Here is an 18,482-nt window from a genome sequence, read left to right as displayed (position 1 = left end):
ATCGCTCTGCCCCTTGCCTGCCCAAAACCCACAGGGGTTAAAATCTACTCCAGGGAATCTGTGGGAGCAGCAGATGTGAACCTATGTCCTACCATTTCACGGTACATCTGTCTCGACATGCTTGCTGGCCGCTTTCCAGAAACCTGTTAAACTTGACAGTTAATTAGATATGTGTTTTCTTAATAAATGTTGATAAATGTGTGAAAAAGGAGTAGAGAACCAATCAGTCCCACACCACAGGGAGAGGAAAATTCTGAGGCCAAGACCAGACTCACTACTCATGTGCACCTCCTCGTGGTCAGTTGAAGAGTGGCAGACATATTTTACTCGCAGTCAGGCACTGGAATAGTCAAGGGGAGTGTAAAGAGAGGAAACCCCCTTATCACAAGAAAAGAAGTTGACCATCACCAGAAAAATATTTTTTTTCCCTCTAAGGTATTTGATTTTAAACAAAGAGACAGGGGAGGGGGAGATGAGCTTTTAAATATTTGCAGCACTTTATTTACCTCAGCATGCTACTAACCTAACCGATATTCATTCCTTAACTGAACGGCTAGAAAGTGCTCTTGGGCTAGTATCATAGAATCTTACAGCACAGAAGGAGGCTATTTGGCCCATCGTGCCTGTGCTGGCTCTTTGAAAGAGCTATCCAATTAGTCCCATTCCCCTGCTCTTTCTCCATAGCCCTGTAAATTTTTCCTTTTCAAGTATATATCCAATTCCCTTTTAAAAGTTACCATTGAATCTGCTTCCACAACCCTTTCAAGTAGTGCAGTCCAGATCATAACAACTTGCTGTGTAAAAAAAAATTCTTCTCCCTCGTTTTCTTTGCCAATTATTTTAAATCTGTGTCCTCTGGTTATCAACTTTCCTGCCAGTGGAAACAGTTTATCCCTATCAACACCCTTCATAATTTTGAACATCTCTATTAAATCTCCCCTTAACCTTCTCTGCTCTAAGGAGAACAACCTCAGCTTCTCCACTCTCTCCACATAACTGAAGTATCTCTTCCCTGGTATCATTCTAGTAAATTTCCTCTGCACCCTCTCCAAGACTTCGACATCCTTCCTAAAGTGTGGTGCCCAAAATTGGACACACTACTCCAGCTGAGGCCTAACCAGTGCTTTATAAAGGTTTAACATAACGTCCTTACTTTTGTACTCTATGCCTCTATTTATAAAGCCAAGGATCCTGTATGCTTTTTTAACAGCCATATCAACTTGTCCTACCACAAGCAAAGATTTGTGTATGTGAACCCCCAGGTCTCATTGTTCCTGCACCCCTATTAAAATTGTGTCATTTAGTTTATATTCATTCTTCCTTCCAAAATGAATCACTTCTCTGCATTAAATTTCACCTGTCTTTTATCTTATCGTTTCACCAGTATGTCTATGTCCTCCTGAAGTCTGCTATTAATCTTCTCACTGTTTACTACACTTCCAAGTGTTGTGTCAACTGAAAAGTTTGAAATTATATCCTCTATACCAAAGTTCAGGCCATTAAAATATATCAAAAAGAGCACTGGTCATAATACCGACCCCTGGGGATACCACTGTATACTTCCCTCCAGTCTGGGAAACAACTGTTCACCACTACTCTCTGCTTAACCAATTTTATATCCACGCTACCACCGCCTCTTTAATCCCATGGGCTTCAATTTTGCTAACAAGTCTATTATGTGACACTTCATCAAAAGTCCATGTACGTAACATTTCATTGAAGAACTCAATCAAATTTGTCAGACTGTAGTGTGACCGTAAAATGTGGTCGTATTATTTGTAGATACTCAACCTGTGTGATGGCATGTTCTGAGCCTCACTCACACCATGGGCTCCATTTTAGCACCCGTTATCGGGTGCGTTCCTGGCGAGGGGGGGCTCCAAAAATCGGGGAATCCCGGAGCGGGTCGGGAGCCCAGCTCCAACCCGCCCACTTCCGGGTTCCACACAGACGCGCTGACGTGCGTGCGCAGCCCCCGCATGTGGGACTCCCGCAGGCAATTAAAGCCAGCGGGGTGCCACTTAACAGTATTTATCTTGCTATTTCAGGTCGTTAACATACCTGATTAAGGGAATATTTCAGGAGGGGTGGGATTTTAGAAACAACTGGGACTGTTTCCCATACTGGGGGAAACACTCCCAGTTGAAATGGACATGTGGCAGCTGCAAAGGTCCATTTGACAGGTGGGGGGTGGGGGAGACCCTCACTCATTGCAGGAGGCCACTCTGTCACTGGGACAAAGTTTGGCCTCCACCACCCTCCTCCTAACAATCAAATTCACAAACTTGCACACTTACCCCTGTGTCCAGATACATGTACCTACCTTGCGGACCCCCTCAGATGTTCATCTTCCGGATGGGGGCCGCTGTAGCTGCAGTCATGACCTCCTCGGAGGGCGAACAGCATCACCGGCCACGCCGTCTACCTCTGACATGTGGAGCTCCACAACACAGTGCTGTGACACATCCACCTGCACAGCAGGAGGGAGGGCAACCGCAGAGAGAGATGTGTCGCAGAGGGCACTACCCTCGCCACAGGGTCCACAGACCAAGGCTCAGCTTCGTGGACCTCTTTGAGCAGCAGTGCACACGGAGGCTCAGAGTCACTCGACATGTAGTCGTGGACATCTGCAGCCTCATTCATGCCAAGCTGCTCCTGGCTGGCCCGAGCACCATCTTCTTACCTGTCGCTGTCAAAGTCACCACTGCCCTCAACAACTTCTCCTCCGCATCCTTCCAGGGTGCCACCGGGGACATCGCTGACGTCTCTCAGTCATCTGCACAAAAGAGCCCTGCAAATACACCTACACCCACCCTTCAGTGGCACAATGGGTGGCATCAGGTGTGGGTCTTCATAGTGATCCTCAGGAAAGGGCATTATTGCACAAACCAGACAAGATTCGCAAAGACGTGGCAGTAGTGGTGCCAATATAATAAGTGATGTGAGTTGGTCAGACATTAAATATAAGTAAAAACCATGACAAACCCTCAAACACCCTTGTGCATCCCCTTCATGCTCATGACACGTTTGCCTTACGCTTCCTACTGCACATATGTGATGCATGCCCTGTGGCTGACCGTGAAAGAGATGCATGAGAGGGTGAGTATGAGATAGAGCCATGAGAGTGTATGAGGATTGGGTTGAGTGGTAGTGGCGGGATGAGTACTGGCGAGGTGAGTAGGTGCAGGTAAGATGAGGATGAGGTTTGAGTGGGTGTGAGGGGTGATGTGACAGAGTAGTGTTGGCAGTGCAGAAGGAGATGTGGGGTGGGGGCGGTGATGTGGCAGACGGAGTGTAGGGGAATGAATAAGTGTACTCACTTAGGTCATTGCAGCGCCTCCTGCACTGTATGCAGGTGCGCGATATGTTGGTGGTGCAGGTGACCTCCTCTGCCACCTCGAACCAGGCCTTCTTGGTGGCAGAGGCAGGCCGCTTCCTCCTGCCCGCCAGGAGGGGAAGATCTCTGTGCTCCCCCTCCTCCTCACCCCATCTAATGATACCTGGAGTGAGGCATCATTAACCTAGGAGCAGCCTTCCCCCTGGGCTGCTCCATGCTGTAATTTTTCCTATTTCTTGCAGCATCAGTCAGTGGAGGACTGCCCCTTTAAATAAAGCTCCTCCAGCTGACAGACCTTACTGCGCATGCGCAGCCCGCCCTCCGCGCAGCTCAGCAGTGGGGAACCCGGAAGACCAGGTAAGTGGATCCAATTAGGCTGCGATCGCGCGCGGCGCAGACTGATTTCGCCGGGCGCGTTACCCACACACCCAATAGACCCCCCCGCCGCCCTGGTGATATCGAGCCCCATAAGTCTGCACTCAAAATGGCAGATCTGTCAAGGAGTGGAAGTGGCTGAGGTTTAACTCTGATCCATTACAAGAGTCACTGCTTTCAAGGAGCTGAATTGCCTAGACTACAATTAAATACATGCTCCTCCAATCTATTTAAAAATAGCTTGTTAGGTAATAATGGATTGAAGGAACTAATGAGTTCTATTTTATAGAAGAATGTGTGCAAAACATATAAAGGAAAGTGCAGTTAGGACTGAATGTTTCCTCTCATGTTTCAGAATCTCATTAACATGTATTTCAGTTCTTTTCCTCTCTCTCGTGTTTTAACACGTATTTCAGTTCTTAAGTGTTTTCTACTCATTATTACTGCTAGCACTTGTCATCCATCACTAGCTGTTCTTTGTAACAGAGGTCTGTAACCTGGGGGATCCTGAGCCACATGTGACTCTCTTAATTGTGCTGAGACTCTTTGTAGTGCACTCTCCTCAGTCTCTGAACTGGTGAATATCTCATCAGTTGCCATCTGCTTAAACAGAGGTTAGGTTCTGCAATACTCAAGAGGTCACTAGTGTCCCTGAATTTCCAATATCATCTCCAATTATCCTGATAGTTGCACAAATCATATGATCCAGGCCGACACGATGGGCCGAAGGGCCTCTATCCGTGCTGTATAACTCTATGACCTTGAACTAGCAACTTAAACATGCACTTGGATTCAGCATTGGGTACAGCACAATAAAAGGGGTAATGATTCTGTGTTGTGAAGTAACTGAATTACTTCTAACGTTTTAAAGGGATGTTTCACTCTTCTATCTAACCCCACAGTCCTTGCACCTTTTACACCCCAACCGATTTTATTTACCATGAAGTGTAAAACAGGCAGCTGATCCGATCCTGTCAGCTTCTTGCTGGACGGGTTAAGTTAAAATTACCCTCAGTACTCGATTCTGCATTGACTACTGATCTAGTTGATTTCCATAGACACCTTCTAGTTACTCATGTTTTTCATACTCATGCTGCCCTCAGGGAATTTGCAGTTTGTTGCACTGTATTAATTATCAGATAACAGCAGAAACCCAAATTATTCTTCCTGTTCCTACAATAACATACTACAAACTGACAGGCATTTATCCTGTTTATAGGAGGGTGTCTTTTGTTGCTAACCTGCTTTTGACTAGGCCTGCTAAATGTTCAAATTTTGTGCTGTGATAACACAGATGGGCGTAATTGATAATCGGCGTTGACACTAGTCAACATGCAGTGAAACTGGGCAACATTATACCCACTAAAACTTTATGTTACACTTTACATTTTGCAAGAATGCATCAAGATGACAAGTCGCTATTTGCAACTTCAAATGGTGATAAGCTTGCACTCAGTTGTTTCCCACGACTAATAGCCTGGATCATCTGCGCAATCGAAGTTGTAAAAATGCAAGTGCCAACTCCAAGCTGAGTCAGCATTTGTTAAGGAATCTAATATTAACTAAAATTTCAAAAGCTCCTCTTTTGTTGATCAGAACAATCTAGTTGGCAAATGCGACGTCTTTAATACCTTGGTGTAAAGAGCCCCATTGACTGAAGTATCCAAACTAGAGAGGGTGTTTGCATCTAGGGACCTGTATCGCTGAAATCTGACTGGTTCTTGCTGATGTATTTATCTGCTTCGTACAGGAAAGGCCAGCCTCCGAAGAAAGAAGAGCCGAGCATTTCAGCACCAACCCTTCCAAAAATAAAGAAGAGATATCCCAAACTCAGTGACTTTTTTGTTTTCAAGAAAGCCAAGTTTAATAAAATGCAAAAGGCAGAGAAGGAACCTGACCGAAATCAACAGAAAGGCAAGAAGAATTCATCCGTGGATTTTGTGAAACTCCACAGTAAATCAGAGGAGACGCAAGGTCAGGTTACACCACGAGAGGGCACTGCAGAACAAGCCAAGCAAGAGAATACTCCCAGACAACAGCCATCGTCACGAGCAATCAAAACACGCTCATTAATTCTGTTACCTGGAAAGAAGGATGCTGAGAGTTTGTTAGTGCAGTTCTCAGTATATGGCGAGGTGTGTTAAAAACAATGGGGATACTCGAAAAGCTAGCTGCAAAAAAAACAAATGTGCATGCAGTAAGAATAAGAACACAGATTTTTTTTTAAAAACTGCAAATGCTGGAAATCTGAAATTTAAAAATATCATTCCAAATCTGTTGGAGGATTATATCTGAAAAATTAATCGTTTTTTCTCTTTTCAGATACTGATGTACCTGCAGTTTATTTCCGGAATTTTGTTATTTTTATAGATAAGAACACAGTTTAGGAATTGCATCAGATTATTCTTAAGTACATTTGTCAGTATTCATAAAGTCGTCAGTCACCTGATTTTTATTTCTCTTCACCCCGACTGCAAACACCACACACCATTTTCTGGCTGAATGGATATGCTGGTGAATTCCTCCCCAGACTCTCTCAAGGCTGCTCTGCAATTCAGCACAGGTCATACATGAGAGCTCTGTTACCAAGTTCAGTATCTCTCCTAAGGACCACCTGAGGAGGTTGCAGGCACAACACCTGTGTTCAATCATTCTGAGAGGGAAGGAGGAAAACACAGCAGGACCTAGCATCCCTCCAGGTGTGGGCCTTTTGCAACCCGATCAAACAGCACTGGCAGTGCCAAGGGGATGCCCACAGCCCAGTCTCCTACCCTTTTGGCTGAATGAAAATGCTAGGCTGAGTGTTACACCAGTTGGAACGGGGAGAATTTATGGTTGTGGTAGGAAGATATTGGGACCCAGTAGCTCCTTTGATGGCTGGGTTGGTAACGACTCATACAGACCAGAAGGTCCAAGCTTTTATTTCTGATCTCTGCTAAGTTAGCTGATGACAGCCATGGTGGTAATGGGGCACTGCCGTTGGCCTCAGCACCCTTGGCTGTGGCAGGAAAGGGGGTGGATTATCATGAATCCATGGTGGGAAGTGGAATATGTAGGTGTTGTTTGAGGACAGGATCGAACTCAAGTGTGATGCCCTATTTGGTCAACACTTTGGGCAAGCTACCAGCACCCACAGAGCAGTACCCAGTATGTCAACACCATCAGGGGAGGCTAGGAAGGGAACGAGATCCAAATATTAATAAAATACCACTGATAGTACTGCCTGAAGATTGCTTGGGGTAAACTGAATAATGTGTTGTTATAGAAACCTATGGCTTTGTGAGTTAATATTAGAACCTCTAACGTTTTTGTATACACACAGGAAGTTAAATCAAAGCTGTGTGAAGGGAGTCAGCTACTGAGATCAGAGCAGCACATACACACAGCTAGATAGAGCAGGTCTGAAGGTGATGCCCTCTGACCTTAGGACAAAACTAGTGAGAGACAGCTTATTCTGAAAATAGGATAGAGTGTGTTTGAAGTCATTTTGTTCTCCAGGGCCTGCAGCAATCTTTCCGATACTGCTCGGAAACCTGTATCATTACATTGGCCTAAGTAACAACTGTGACTGCACTTCAAAAATAATTCACGAGCTGTGTACGGCTTTGGGATGTCAGAAGGCACCATATAAAATCAAGTTCTTTTCTTTTTATAACAAAGGTCAAATTGTACAGTTTATCTGAAGAATTATAGATCACAAAGCCTTTCTATTGCAGCTCTGCACCAGTACTTTATATGATGAAAGCAGCAGGATTAAGTTTTGCAATGCCATCTCAATGTTGTTAGACTATTCGAATACCCATTTGATTAAGGCCCCACCTGGGTCGGGCCTTGCTGAAGTAGGCAGGAGTTTCATTAACATATGTAAAAGGAGCGGGAAGGGCGCCGGGACGTTTTCGGGCCCACAGGCATGGACACCAAGTCACCAGCATGCCCGCTGGAACCTGGCTGGGAACGAGGCCTCGCAGGGCATTTAAAAGGCCCTGCTTGTCCCTGGGACATCCCAAAGCCCTTCACAACCAGTGAATTATTTTCGAAGTGCAGTCACAGCTCCGTTCAGAGCAGCCCAATTTCTTGTCAGCGTCCTTAAACAGGCGTTAGGCCCCTCATTAGGTTATGCAAGGGGCCTAATATCTGTTTTAGGCATCTGCCCCAGATGCCTGAAAAATGGCCTGACGTTTTTCAGGCATCCTTGGAGCACATGATATTGTGCACTGAAATTATTCCCTTTTGTGCCATTTTACACCTGTAAAACGGGGACCAATTTCTATCCCAGGAAGTTTCAAAGGCCCATGTTTGGATAGAATGGTATTTAATTTAACAAGCACCACAGTAGCATATAACATGCTAGAGCACCGTGCATGTCACCACGGACAGGTGGAATGTCAGCATGCACATGTGATTTCCCCCCACCACAGCCATAGAACTACAGATCACAGCTTCATAAGGAAGGGGGGAGCATTGGCTGGAGAACCATTCCTGGATCACTCTCCAGCACCTCCTATAGCCGGTTCAGCAATGCCAATACTCGAGACTCAGTTGAAAGCTGCATAATTTATGGACATTTTTAATGACTAATGATGCACATGCAAAATTGAAACGTAGGAAGCTATGTTTAAATTCTTCTTGTGAATCGCAAAAATACTTCACAAATCGTGGGGCTGGCGAGTGATCTGCGAGTGTTGGCAACAGTTTCAGAGTCACGTAAGCAGCAGCGAGGGCGAAAGTTACCAACTCAGCCATAGCCACTCCATAACGCAGGAAAAGAGAGACGGTACCCCAAAAAAAGAGAATGATTATCTTCTGACTTTAAAAGGAGATGAAAGTTGATTGCCGGTTTGGAGAGAGTTTTTTTAAATGGCTGTTGGAAGGGCTCTGGGTAAATGGAATTAACACAACTAAGTATGAGTACAGGCACAACGTATACTGCGTGATAACTTATTCTTTTCTTTTTGTGCTTTTTAGAGTACAGAATCAGAGTTAAAAGGAATGGACTCTAATGGTAAGACATAGGAAACTGTAAATGGATAATTTAAGTACTGGCATTATTTAAAAACTCCTTGTTAATGGAATTCCACACCTACCAGAAATTGAACCAAAGTTTACTACAAGCAGTTTCTGTACTCAAAATTAAAACACACGTACTGAGAGCTAGATGGTGCAATGGGTCACACAATGTTGTTTCATCTCTGAGACTTGGGATCAAATCCAACTCCATGCTGCTGGGATGTCATGGCTGTAAAGGTCCAATCGGAACCCAGTTCCTAGTGGGCATTCAATGCAGAAGTGCCGAGTGGATGATCCATCTCAGCCTCCTCCCGATATCCCCACCATCACAGAAGCCAGTCTTCAGCCAATTCGATTCGCTCCACGTGATATCAAGAAACGGCTGAGTGCACTGGATACAGCAAAGGCTATGGGCCCTGACAACATCCCGGCTATAGTTCTGAAGACTTGTGCTCCAGAACTAGCCGCGCCTCTAGCCAAACTGTTCCACAGTGGCATCTACCCGACAATGTGGAAAATTGCCCAGGTATGTCCTGTCCACAAAAAGCAGGACAAATCCAATCCGGCCAATTACTGCCCCATCAATCTACTCACAATCATCAGCAAAGTGATGGAAGGTGTCGTCGACAGTGCTATCAAGCGGCACTTACTCACCAATAACCTGCTCACCGATGCTCAGTTTGGGTTCCGCCAGGACCACTCGGCTCCAGACCTCATTACAGCCTTGGTCCAAACATGGACAAAAGAGCTGAATTCCAGAGGTGAGGTGAGAGCGACTGCCCTTGACATTAAGGTAGCATTTGACCGAGTGTGGCACCAAAGAGCCCTAGTAAAATTGAAGTCAATGGGAATCAGGGGAAAACTCTCCAGTGGCTGGAGTCATACCTAGCACAAAGGAAGATAGTAGTGGTTGTTGGAGGCCAATCATCTCAGCCCCAGGACATTGGTGCAGGAGTTCCTCAGGGCAGTGTCGTAGGCCCAACCATCTTTAGCTGCTTCATCAATGACCTTCCCTCCATCGTAAGGTCAGAAATGGGGATTTTCGCTGATGATTGCGCAGTGTTCAGTTCCATTCGCAAACCCCTCAGATAATGAAGCAGTCCATGCCGGCATGTAGCAAGACCTGGACAACATCCAGGCTTGGGCTGTAACATTCGCGCCAGGCAAGTGCCAGGCAATGACCATCTCCATCGCCGAATCCTCCACCATCAACATCCTGGGGGGGGTCACCACTGACCAGAAACCTAACTGGACCAGCCACATAAATACTATGGCAACAAGAGCAGGTCAGAGGCTGGGTATTCTGCGGCGAGTGACTCACCTCCTGCCTCCCCAAAGCCTTGCCACCATCTACAAGGCACAAGTCAGGACTGTGGATTACTAGCCCAGTAACATAACCACTATGCTACCGTACTATTACTACAAATCAGGTTTACTAAAAGTAATGTTTAAACCGCAGCAAAAGATCAATACAGCAGATTCTACTTCATTACAAAAGTTAACTTACAACTCTTTAGTTCACAAAATAATAAAAGATTTGATGCTTCACTAACTCTAATAACTCTGAACTTGGATCAGCACCTTTAATACAAAGTCTGACAGAGCCTTTGCATGTTCACTTCTGCAGTACAGTAGAATGGGAAGAAGTGATGAAGTAGCCTAAAACTATTGACTATATGGAGCTGTCAATCGGGCACTTCTCCCAGACACTCCTTGTGGGCCAAAACCTGCTATGAGAAATGGGTTATTTAAGGGGAGGTTTGGGAGGCACTCAAGACTCCCATTCATCAAACAAAACCACGACGGCACTTGGCTGGCCGGAGTAACTGATAAGAACATAGTCCTCTTCCCCAGTGGGTCAACAATTAGATTCCAAAACAATGAGGGAGCATCAACTGCCATTGACATCATCTTTGAACAGACAGAAACCAAATCTACAGGAATCGATTTAAAGTGGTACTCTCACAAGCCTTAATAAGAAAAAAAACAAAGTAAAGTTCTTGCAATATTAAATGGGACGGATTTCCAAATTGTCCTAATATCTTCCTTGTGTCAGTATTGTGAAATCCTCTTTGTAAAGTGGTTCTGTAAATGTAAATGACACACTCATATGTGAAATGACTTAACTTATACCTAACCTCTTACAAAATTCAGAATGAAGCTTTGCACAAAACTATTCCTCACTGAATCCAGAACATAACTTAAAAAAAATACTCCTAGGCAGTCTTTATGTGCAGTTATGATATAGAGTGTATGTATCAAACTGTATAGTGCACTGGTTAGATCATGCCTTAAGTCCAATTCAGACATAAAGGAGGCATTTGAGCCCTGGAAGTGGTGCATGGGAGAGCCACAAGACTAATTCCTAGTGTCAGGGGGCTGAGTTAAGAGGAAAATTTGGAGAAACTTAGAAGTTTCATCTCTGAAAGAAGGTGACTGAGAAGCAATCTTATAGAGGTGTAGAAGATAGATAAGGTAGATACAGAACACTACTACAAACTAAACCATGACAGTTGAATAAAGGACGCTGGTTCAAACTAGTCAAAGGAAACTTCTTCTTTGCAAAAGAGTGATCATCACAATGAGTGGGTAATGGAGGTGAAAATGCTGGAATCCTTTAAGAAACAATTGGATGCTGTGATGGGCGACTGTAAGATTTTTCCGGATGCATAAGCTAGAATGGGTCGCCTGGTATTTATTTTGTGATAAATAGTATCTTAGTGAAGGCATTGTATGAGTATGTACTGTGTTCAAGATATGAAAATGGATGTTTCACACCTAATGCAGTTGTGTGTTTTTTTTAAGAAGGAATCTCCGGAGAGAACAAACCACATCCTCCACTTCAAGCTCTGAAACTTTCTGCGCTAGCCAATATGGCTAAATCCTGTGCAGGCAGTGATGCAGGTAAAATTTGATATTCTTCCAGCTTTTAAAACTTACCTACTGTGGAGGAAGGCAGTTATTGGATTTTCCATGCAGTTATGGAAGCATGTCCTCCCCCCATTAATGTTCTCGCCTCCCACTTGACTTCTTGCTGGGTTACAGTTGCATGGGCATCAGCCACCACTTGGTACCTCACTCAATAGCCCACCCTTCGTGTATGAGCCATTTCAATGAATTTCAGTGCCTACTCGATAGCGGAGCTGTTGTAACCAAAACTCAATCCTGACTGACTGCACGAAAACAGTGACTGTACTTCAAAAGTAATCCATTTGTTGTGAAATGCTTTGGGATATTTTGAGGACACAATACGGTGCTAATCAAATGCAAATTTGTCTTTTTTTTTTACCTGATATCCACACATATGCATTTTCCAGCAGCGGTCCCAGGATAGTGATCAGGAGTGGAAATCCTGGGTGATTTTTCCTCTCATTAGCGTAGAGGTACTGAGGCCAATTGTATTGCTCCTGTTGCCTCAAGTTTCAAATCAGCTAATCAGCATAGATCTGTATGGCTCAGTTCCATATTGGACAGAAGCTATTACAAGCATCTAAATACATGTATACTAATAAATACAGGAGCTGTGTTGCAAGTACAGAATTTATATACAGTAGTACTGGTTGGCTTGCATTTAATTTACTGTATTGAAATAGAAGGCACAGGAACTCCGACTTTCTCTTCCCCTGTCACTAATAATAACTCCAACAGTAGATCTGGGCACTAATCCTCTAGACCATGATAGTACCACATTCTTCAACTGGATCTGTGAACTGGAACAGATGCAAAATATTCTGGTGAATGACAGGAAATTACAGTACAATGAAACTTTCATGCTGTAAGGAAGGTTTTGGAAGCAAATACCACTTCTTATAGTCAATCTGAACAGGATGCTGTATAGATAATCACAGACCCCCTAAAGGTTTAGAAAATGTTCAAATTTATTTCGCTGTCACTGATCGCCCCTCTTGGCTTGGAAATGGCAGATTCCAGACTGCCGTACAATAGAACATTTTAAGAAGATGACATAGAGGCTCCGGATGATTTAGTGGGTAAATGTCCAATGTGATATTGAGCTGTACGGACGGGAAGGTCCCAGGTTCAATCCCTAGTTTTTGCTGAGTTGGCTGGTATGGTATGGTAATAGGGGTGCTACAGTTGGCACATCTGAGCTAAGGAGGGGAAACATTTGCCAGGATTCCTGCTCCTGAGGACGGGATAGGGCTTGGCTGTGATGCCCTCCAACACTTACTGTCTAGGCTCATGCATGAGGAATAGCACTTGGGTGATTGCTGGCTCCTGTGGGCTATGAAGAACTGCTGCCTTCAGGAGAGGGGAGCAAATTGGAAAAAAAAACTATCCCACAAGGTACAAAAGTCATTTGAGCAGAGGAACCAAGAAGAGAAAGATTTTGGAAACCAGGATGCAGATGTTTGTTTCATGTTTAAGAAAGTGTCTTAATTTATTTATTTATTCATTCAGATAGAGAAGAGAATTCTGAAGGAAAGTTGTCTAAAGAAGCCAAGAACGCAGAACCTGACGGTGAAGAAGAAACTAAAAGACAAGAAATTACATCGGGAGGGGCCCAGGGAATCCTGCTTCCTCCTCCTCGCAGGAAACATCTGCAACCAGGGAACAAAGACCAGAGCTTCAATCCTGTACCAGTTCCAAGAAAGTTTGTAGCAATAGAAAAAAGTTTAATTCAGGATGAAACTTCCAGCATTGAGAAGCCACCAAAGTCAACACCAACGAGGAAATTGGATAATAAGGGGGAGGGAAAGGAGAAGAATGAAGAACGTTCACCATCTGAAGGTACAGCTGGCCCCTCTGATTAGTGTTATTTTTGTCATCTATTCAAAGTACTTTAATGTCCTTCCATAGGATCCAATATAGTCGAGAATCAACCATAAAAAAATCTCTCTCCATCTTGTGCTGGATTATGTAAAAATAGCAGCCCTGATATTTCCAGGGGTCACATTCTGCTGGCGGAAATGTGACAGAGCAGATCTCTCAGCCACCAACAGACCTGGATACAGATCTCATCCCAAACTGTGGAGATGGGTCATGTAACGTTATCAGGACGGGCAGCCCATCACAGGTGCTCACCATGACAGAAGCTCCCCTGGATACTCCCCAAAGATGATTTTCTTGGGCGGGGGGGGGGGGGGGGCGGGAGGCAGGCGGAAGGCTTGTCTGCTCCCCACCCCCACCGGAATTTGGGGTGAAAGCTAAACAGCCCTCTCCATTCCAATCCAATCCGCCCATTCTCCACGTCCCCTGGCCCCAACATGTCAGCTGATAAGACACTGGAGAGAGGAGGTTCTTGTGCAGGTCTGGTTCTGTATTAATGTGTGACAATTAATCTTACAGATGAATGTGAAACGCACACAGCAGAACTGTTGCCTCCAGAGACCTCTAAAGGCACAGAAGAAACAACTGCAATTTTAAAAGAAAATCTGATCAGTGTTGATGGACAGACCACATAGAGCAGCATGGACCCAAGACATTCAAGGGTAAAACACTGAAGTAAAAATGAGCTCAATTGTGGAGTACCCAGTCCAGTTTACCTGCTCAGTATCTCTCTGTTGCAAAAATGAAACAGAAACAGGAAATCATTTTCATTTGACAATCATATTTTCTGATACAATTTATGCGAAGATGTGTCCCAGAAAGGAAGGATATAAAATGTACATAAACTGCATATACATATATTGACCATGGCACAGAACTACACCACGTCTACTGATCGCTTTTATAGAAAATCTGTCTGTATTATACCTCGTTTACGTTCGGATCTGGAGCAGGAACGAGCAACTGGATAAACTCTCTTTTTTGTGAAAGTTTATACTTTGGGGTGATTTCACAGACTGGAGAGAGAAAAGTAGGTACTGGTGGATGAAAAATTGACCTCTCACAGCTCCCCCTTCTCTGAGCAATACCTCACCCCATTGGACTGCAATAAGTAATCCATGGAGGGAAAAGTAAAAAATATTTTATATATCTGCCTAGATGTGCTTGCCAGTTTTTTCTTTCATACGTTTACTACGGCAAGAAAAGAGGCCAAAACACAGGCTGTTGCCACGGTTCCTCACTGTCAAAAATATGGCAGCTGAAAACTCCCAGAATCTAAATGTGGCACAAACTCCTCATTCAGTTCACTTGGAATGAATGAAATGTAGTGACGAATTAGTGATGTTTATAGCCACAAACAAGACTCGTGGGGAAGTCTCTGTTCGATGATTTGGGTCCCCCTATGACTACAAATGATTTTGGGTGACCAATGATTGAGGTGCTCCTGTCCAATACTGGGCAGAGGAAAGGTTGGAAGATCAGTTTTGGGTGTCATTTAAATGCCCTCTACATGGGCAGATTTTACTAGTTTTCACTTGAGTGCTGAACGAAAACGCTCATGATAGTGGAATACACCATCTTTGGCGTGGGGGGGGGAGGAAATGGAGAGAACAGGACATAGGTATTAAATTAGTATTGGTATTAATCCTGTCCCTTGGATTGGCAACAAGGGTGGGCAAGGAAATAGCCATACCTTAGTATGTACCAGCCTTCTGGCTGAAGGAAGGTGTGTGCAGCTTAGGAGATATAATTAGGATAAGGTACAATTTTAAAACTTTATCAAAGCAGCAAAGTCAAATTCTGCCTCATTTTCATATTCTATTTTCTGGTACTTTCATTGTTAATTAATATTTAAAAAATGCTTGTGAAATCTAAATCAAAATCATAAATTCTCATTTCTTACAAAATTGTTTGCCTTTTCTAGTTTTAAGTGTTTGTTGCCAAGGTAAGACTTTCGTGAGAAACATTTCACTGTGTTTTTGTAGACTGATTCAAAATGACACCATTGATGCCCCCAGCATATCTCACTGCTCGCAGTTGGTTTCAGCCATCTTAATTTTTTATATTGATTAAATAAAAATCAATGAAAATCTGGATTACATGTAGTGTCAGGTGCAGTGTCAACATCCTGCAATGGTGCATTGAACAGACTCCACCTACCTTTTTTTAAAAGCCTGCTGTATCTCGGATGATGTCGAACTTGATAGGGTCAGTATTATCCACCTGATCTAGAAGGAAATGGGACCAGATGAGATTAAAAACAGTAGGAGTGGTACTGATAGTTAATGTTGAATGGGAACAAATGGAGGTTCGGATCTCAGTTTATCCTACTTTGAGTTATACTGAGCAAAGGATATGGTGTCTTGGCTACTGGAAGGAAGGAAGGAAAATTGGAGAGCATGGAGCCCGGGTAGTCTGCAGCATCTCCTGGTGACTAGCTATAGGGGCTTTTGGCAGCAGGTAATCCATCTGTTCTTTCAGCACCAGAGCTGCACATGTCAGGGCACCAGTGGATCATAGATAAGGGATAATTCACAAAATATAAAACTTGTATCAAAAAAAAAGCTATAAAATGGAAAGTATGAAAAACAAGTATCCTGAAGGAAGAATGGCGATGCGTCGGTGCAGATGTTTGGAGCGCCAGCGACCAGTGCCACAAGGCAGCTATAGGTTTATGTCAATGGAATACTTTGGAAAATACAACAGGTCTCTCAAAATGACATTTTAACCACCAGTCTGGGGATGCAACTTTGATGCCTTTGTCAGTCTGATTGGAAGGATTGAGGCCCAGATACAATATTTACCCCCTAGAGCTGAACCTAATGCACTGATAGGCTGACAGAGACAGTCAAAAGAGCAAGAGATGTGAAGGAAACAAAACAGAGCAGTCAAACAGATTGTCATTGAGATATAGTTTTGGGACCAAGTGTATTGTGAGTATTAAACCCGAGGGCAGAAGCATTAATTTCAGTACACAACTGGAAACTCTCCTCACGTGCAATTCTTACAAAATGTTAACATTAAAATGAGCTTTTGCAATTTTCCACAGCCCATAACAATAGCAGGATGTTAGCTTGGCGAGGCTCGGGACGGTGCGAGATTTATGTTTAACAGAATATTAATTACCCCAGAAACTTACTGATAAGATTTTACTCACCTTTTTCCTCTCTATGTGGCTGCTTGAGATCACACTGATATGAATTTTGTTCCCAAAGCAATCAAGCACTGCAGAAAGTTGCACGCCTTGACAATCCAACACACAACCATTACTCACCATACCACACCACCAGAATTTGCAAGTCTGCTGTTATTTATGCCGTGTGCTAACATTTTAAAAACAGTTTTCCTCAGTTTCCTATCATCTTCCTGAAGACAATAGGGCATAGCTCCATGGACACAGGCCACCTTGCCCAAATGGCTGTTCTTCATTTGTGAGCCTGGCCAGTGTCATAGGAATAGGAGTCGGCCATTCAACCCCTCAAGCCTGATCCGCCCTTCAATTAGATCACGGCTGATCTGTACCTCAACTCCATTTATCTGCCTTAGCTCCGTATCCCTTGATACCCTTACCTAACAAAAAAATCTATCGATCTCAGTCTTGAAAGCTCCAGTTGTCCCAGCATCCATAGCTTTTTAGGGGAGAGAGTTCCAAATTTCCATGACTAGTCAGTAAACTATTTGACCATAGAGGGCGAGTGGACGTCACGTGTGAGCCCATTTCTGTCCTCGCCCAGCATTAATGCATGTCCACTTTCCAGCAGCAGCTACTGGGCAGCGATCATGAGTTAGAATAATACCTGCTGTTTTTTTTTAAATCACCTTATCCCAGGAATACTGAGGTCAATTGTAGCAACACTAACACCATACTCACTAAGTTCAATTAACTCGTCACAGGCTGCAGATCGAACTTGAGAGCTCACTGCGCTATATGGCTCAGTTTCACACAGTAGAGTACGTACTGACGGATCCATCACTCATGTCCTTCAAAATTTTTCTATGTCAAGTTCTGTGGTGCAAACAGAAACTTGGATAGTGACTCTTGGGGAAAAGATTAGATGGCTTGGTGCTGCAGCACATTTTAATTTCTAACAAGATATCAATTATTCAATTAATTTTGAAAATGTTAGACGTTTTAGATTTCTGTCCATTTCTGCAACGTTTTTATAATAGAAATTCATAGAAAAATCATTTTTGCAGATCTTATGACAGAAAATGTACGCAGACTTAAATTAGATTTTTGTCTCACAGTAAAAGCTATATAATGGTATTCAGCCGCCAACATGAGCACACTATACTCCATGTGGGATGATTATAAATTTCATGCATAAAATTAATTGATAGTCAGCTCACAATTTAAACCCCCAGTGCACTCACTCCAAGTTTTCAGCTAGACTGTTTAGTTGTATTTTCTACCTGCCTCTGTGTAATTATTCAACCTGGTGCTGAAATGATTAACATTCATCACATATTTAAATTCCAATTACATTAGATTAAAAAAGCATTTTTTAAAAACTGCATTCAGACCTAGGAATATATAATTGGACCTGGGCTAACACTCCAATCAGACCAATAGAGGACTTGAAGTCCCTCCAAGGTAGTGATTCAAATGTCTAGTTTAAAGCAACTAAAATAGATTTTTGAAAAGCAGAGTTGGTGCTGAGTGGCAATATACTAATGCTGAAGGCCAGCCCATGATTTTTCTGAGCTGGTGAAAGAGTAAGCACAGGCAGTTATATCTCCCCACAGACTCAGGACAAAATTAAACAATCTAAAATGAGAACTAGGGATTTTACCAATGTGTGTGTGTACAATTTTTTACTATATTAACTTGAGTTGAATCACTAAGGTGTTAAAACTCTTCTGATTCCTCATAACCAAGATCGTTAACTTGTTTTGGCAGGAGATGGGCTGAGCTAGAGGTGGAGATGGGCGATGTTACAGAGGTGGAAGTAGGTGGTCTTTATGATGGAGAGGA

The 18,482-nt window shown here is 43.5% G+C and overlaps 1 protein-coding gene across 1 annotated transcript in view; it reads left to right on the top strand.

Moving 5' to 3' along the window:
- The window catches only part of carmil2 (capping protein regulator and myosin 1 linker 2), a 160,763-nt gene extending 145,157 nt beyond the window's left edge, over window positions 1–15,606 (top strand). The window contains 7 exon segments of the mRNA XM_067997840.1: window positions 5,463–5,847; window positions 7,035–7,096; window positions 7,098–7,149; window positions 8,678–8,714; window positions 11,525–11,623; window positions 13,139–13,468; window positions 14,027–15,606. Coding sequence (XP_067853941.1) covers window positions 5,463–5,847; window positions 7,035–7,096; window positions 7,098–7,149; window positions 8,678–8,714; window positions 11,525–11,623; window positions 13,139–13,468; window positions 14,027–14,142 — 1,081 coding nt within the window. The 3' untranslated portion in view covers window positions 14,143–15,606.
- Window positions 15,607–18,482: the final 2,876 nt, after the last annotated feature.

The sequence above is a fragment of the Heptranchias perlo genome, chromosome 16 (genome assembly GCF_035084215.1).
Source record: "Heptranchias perlo isolate sHepPer1 chromosome 16, sHepPer1.hap1, whole genome shotgun sequence".
NCBI lineage: Eukaryota > Metazoa > Chordata > Chondrichthyes > Hexanchiformes > Hexanchidae > Heptranchias > Heptranchias perlo.
This window is presented reverse-complemented; position numbering and strand designations above follow the sequence as displayed.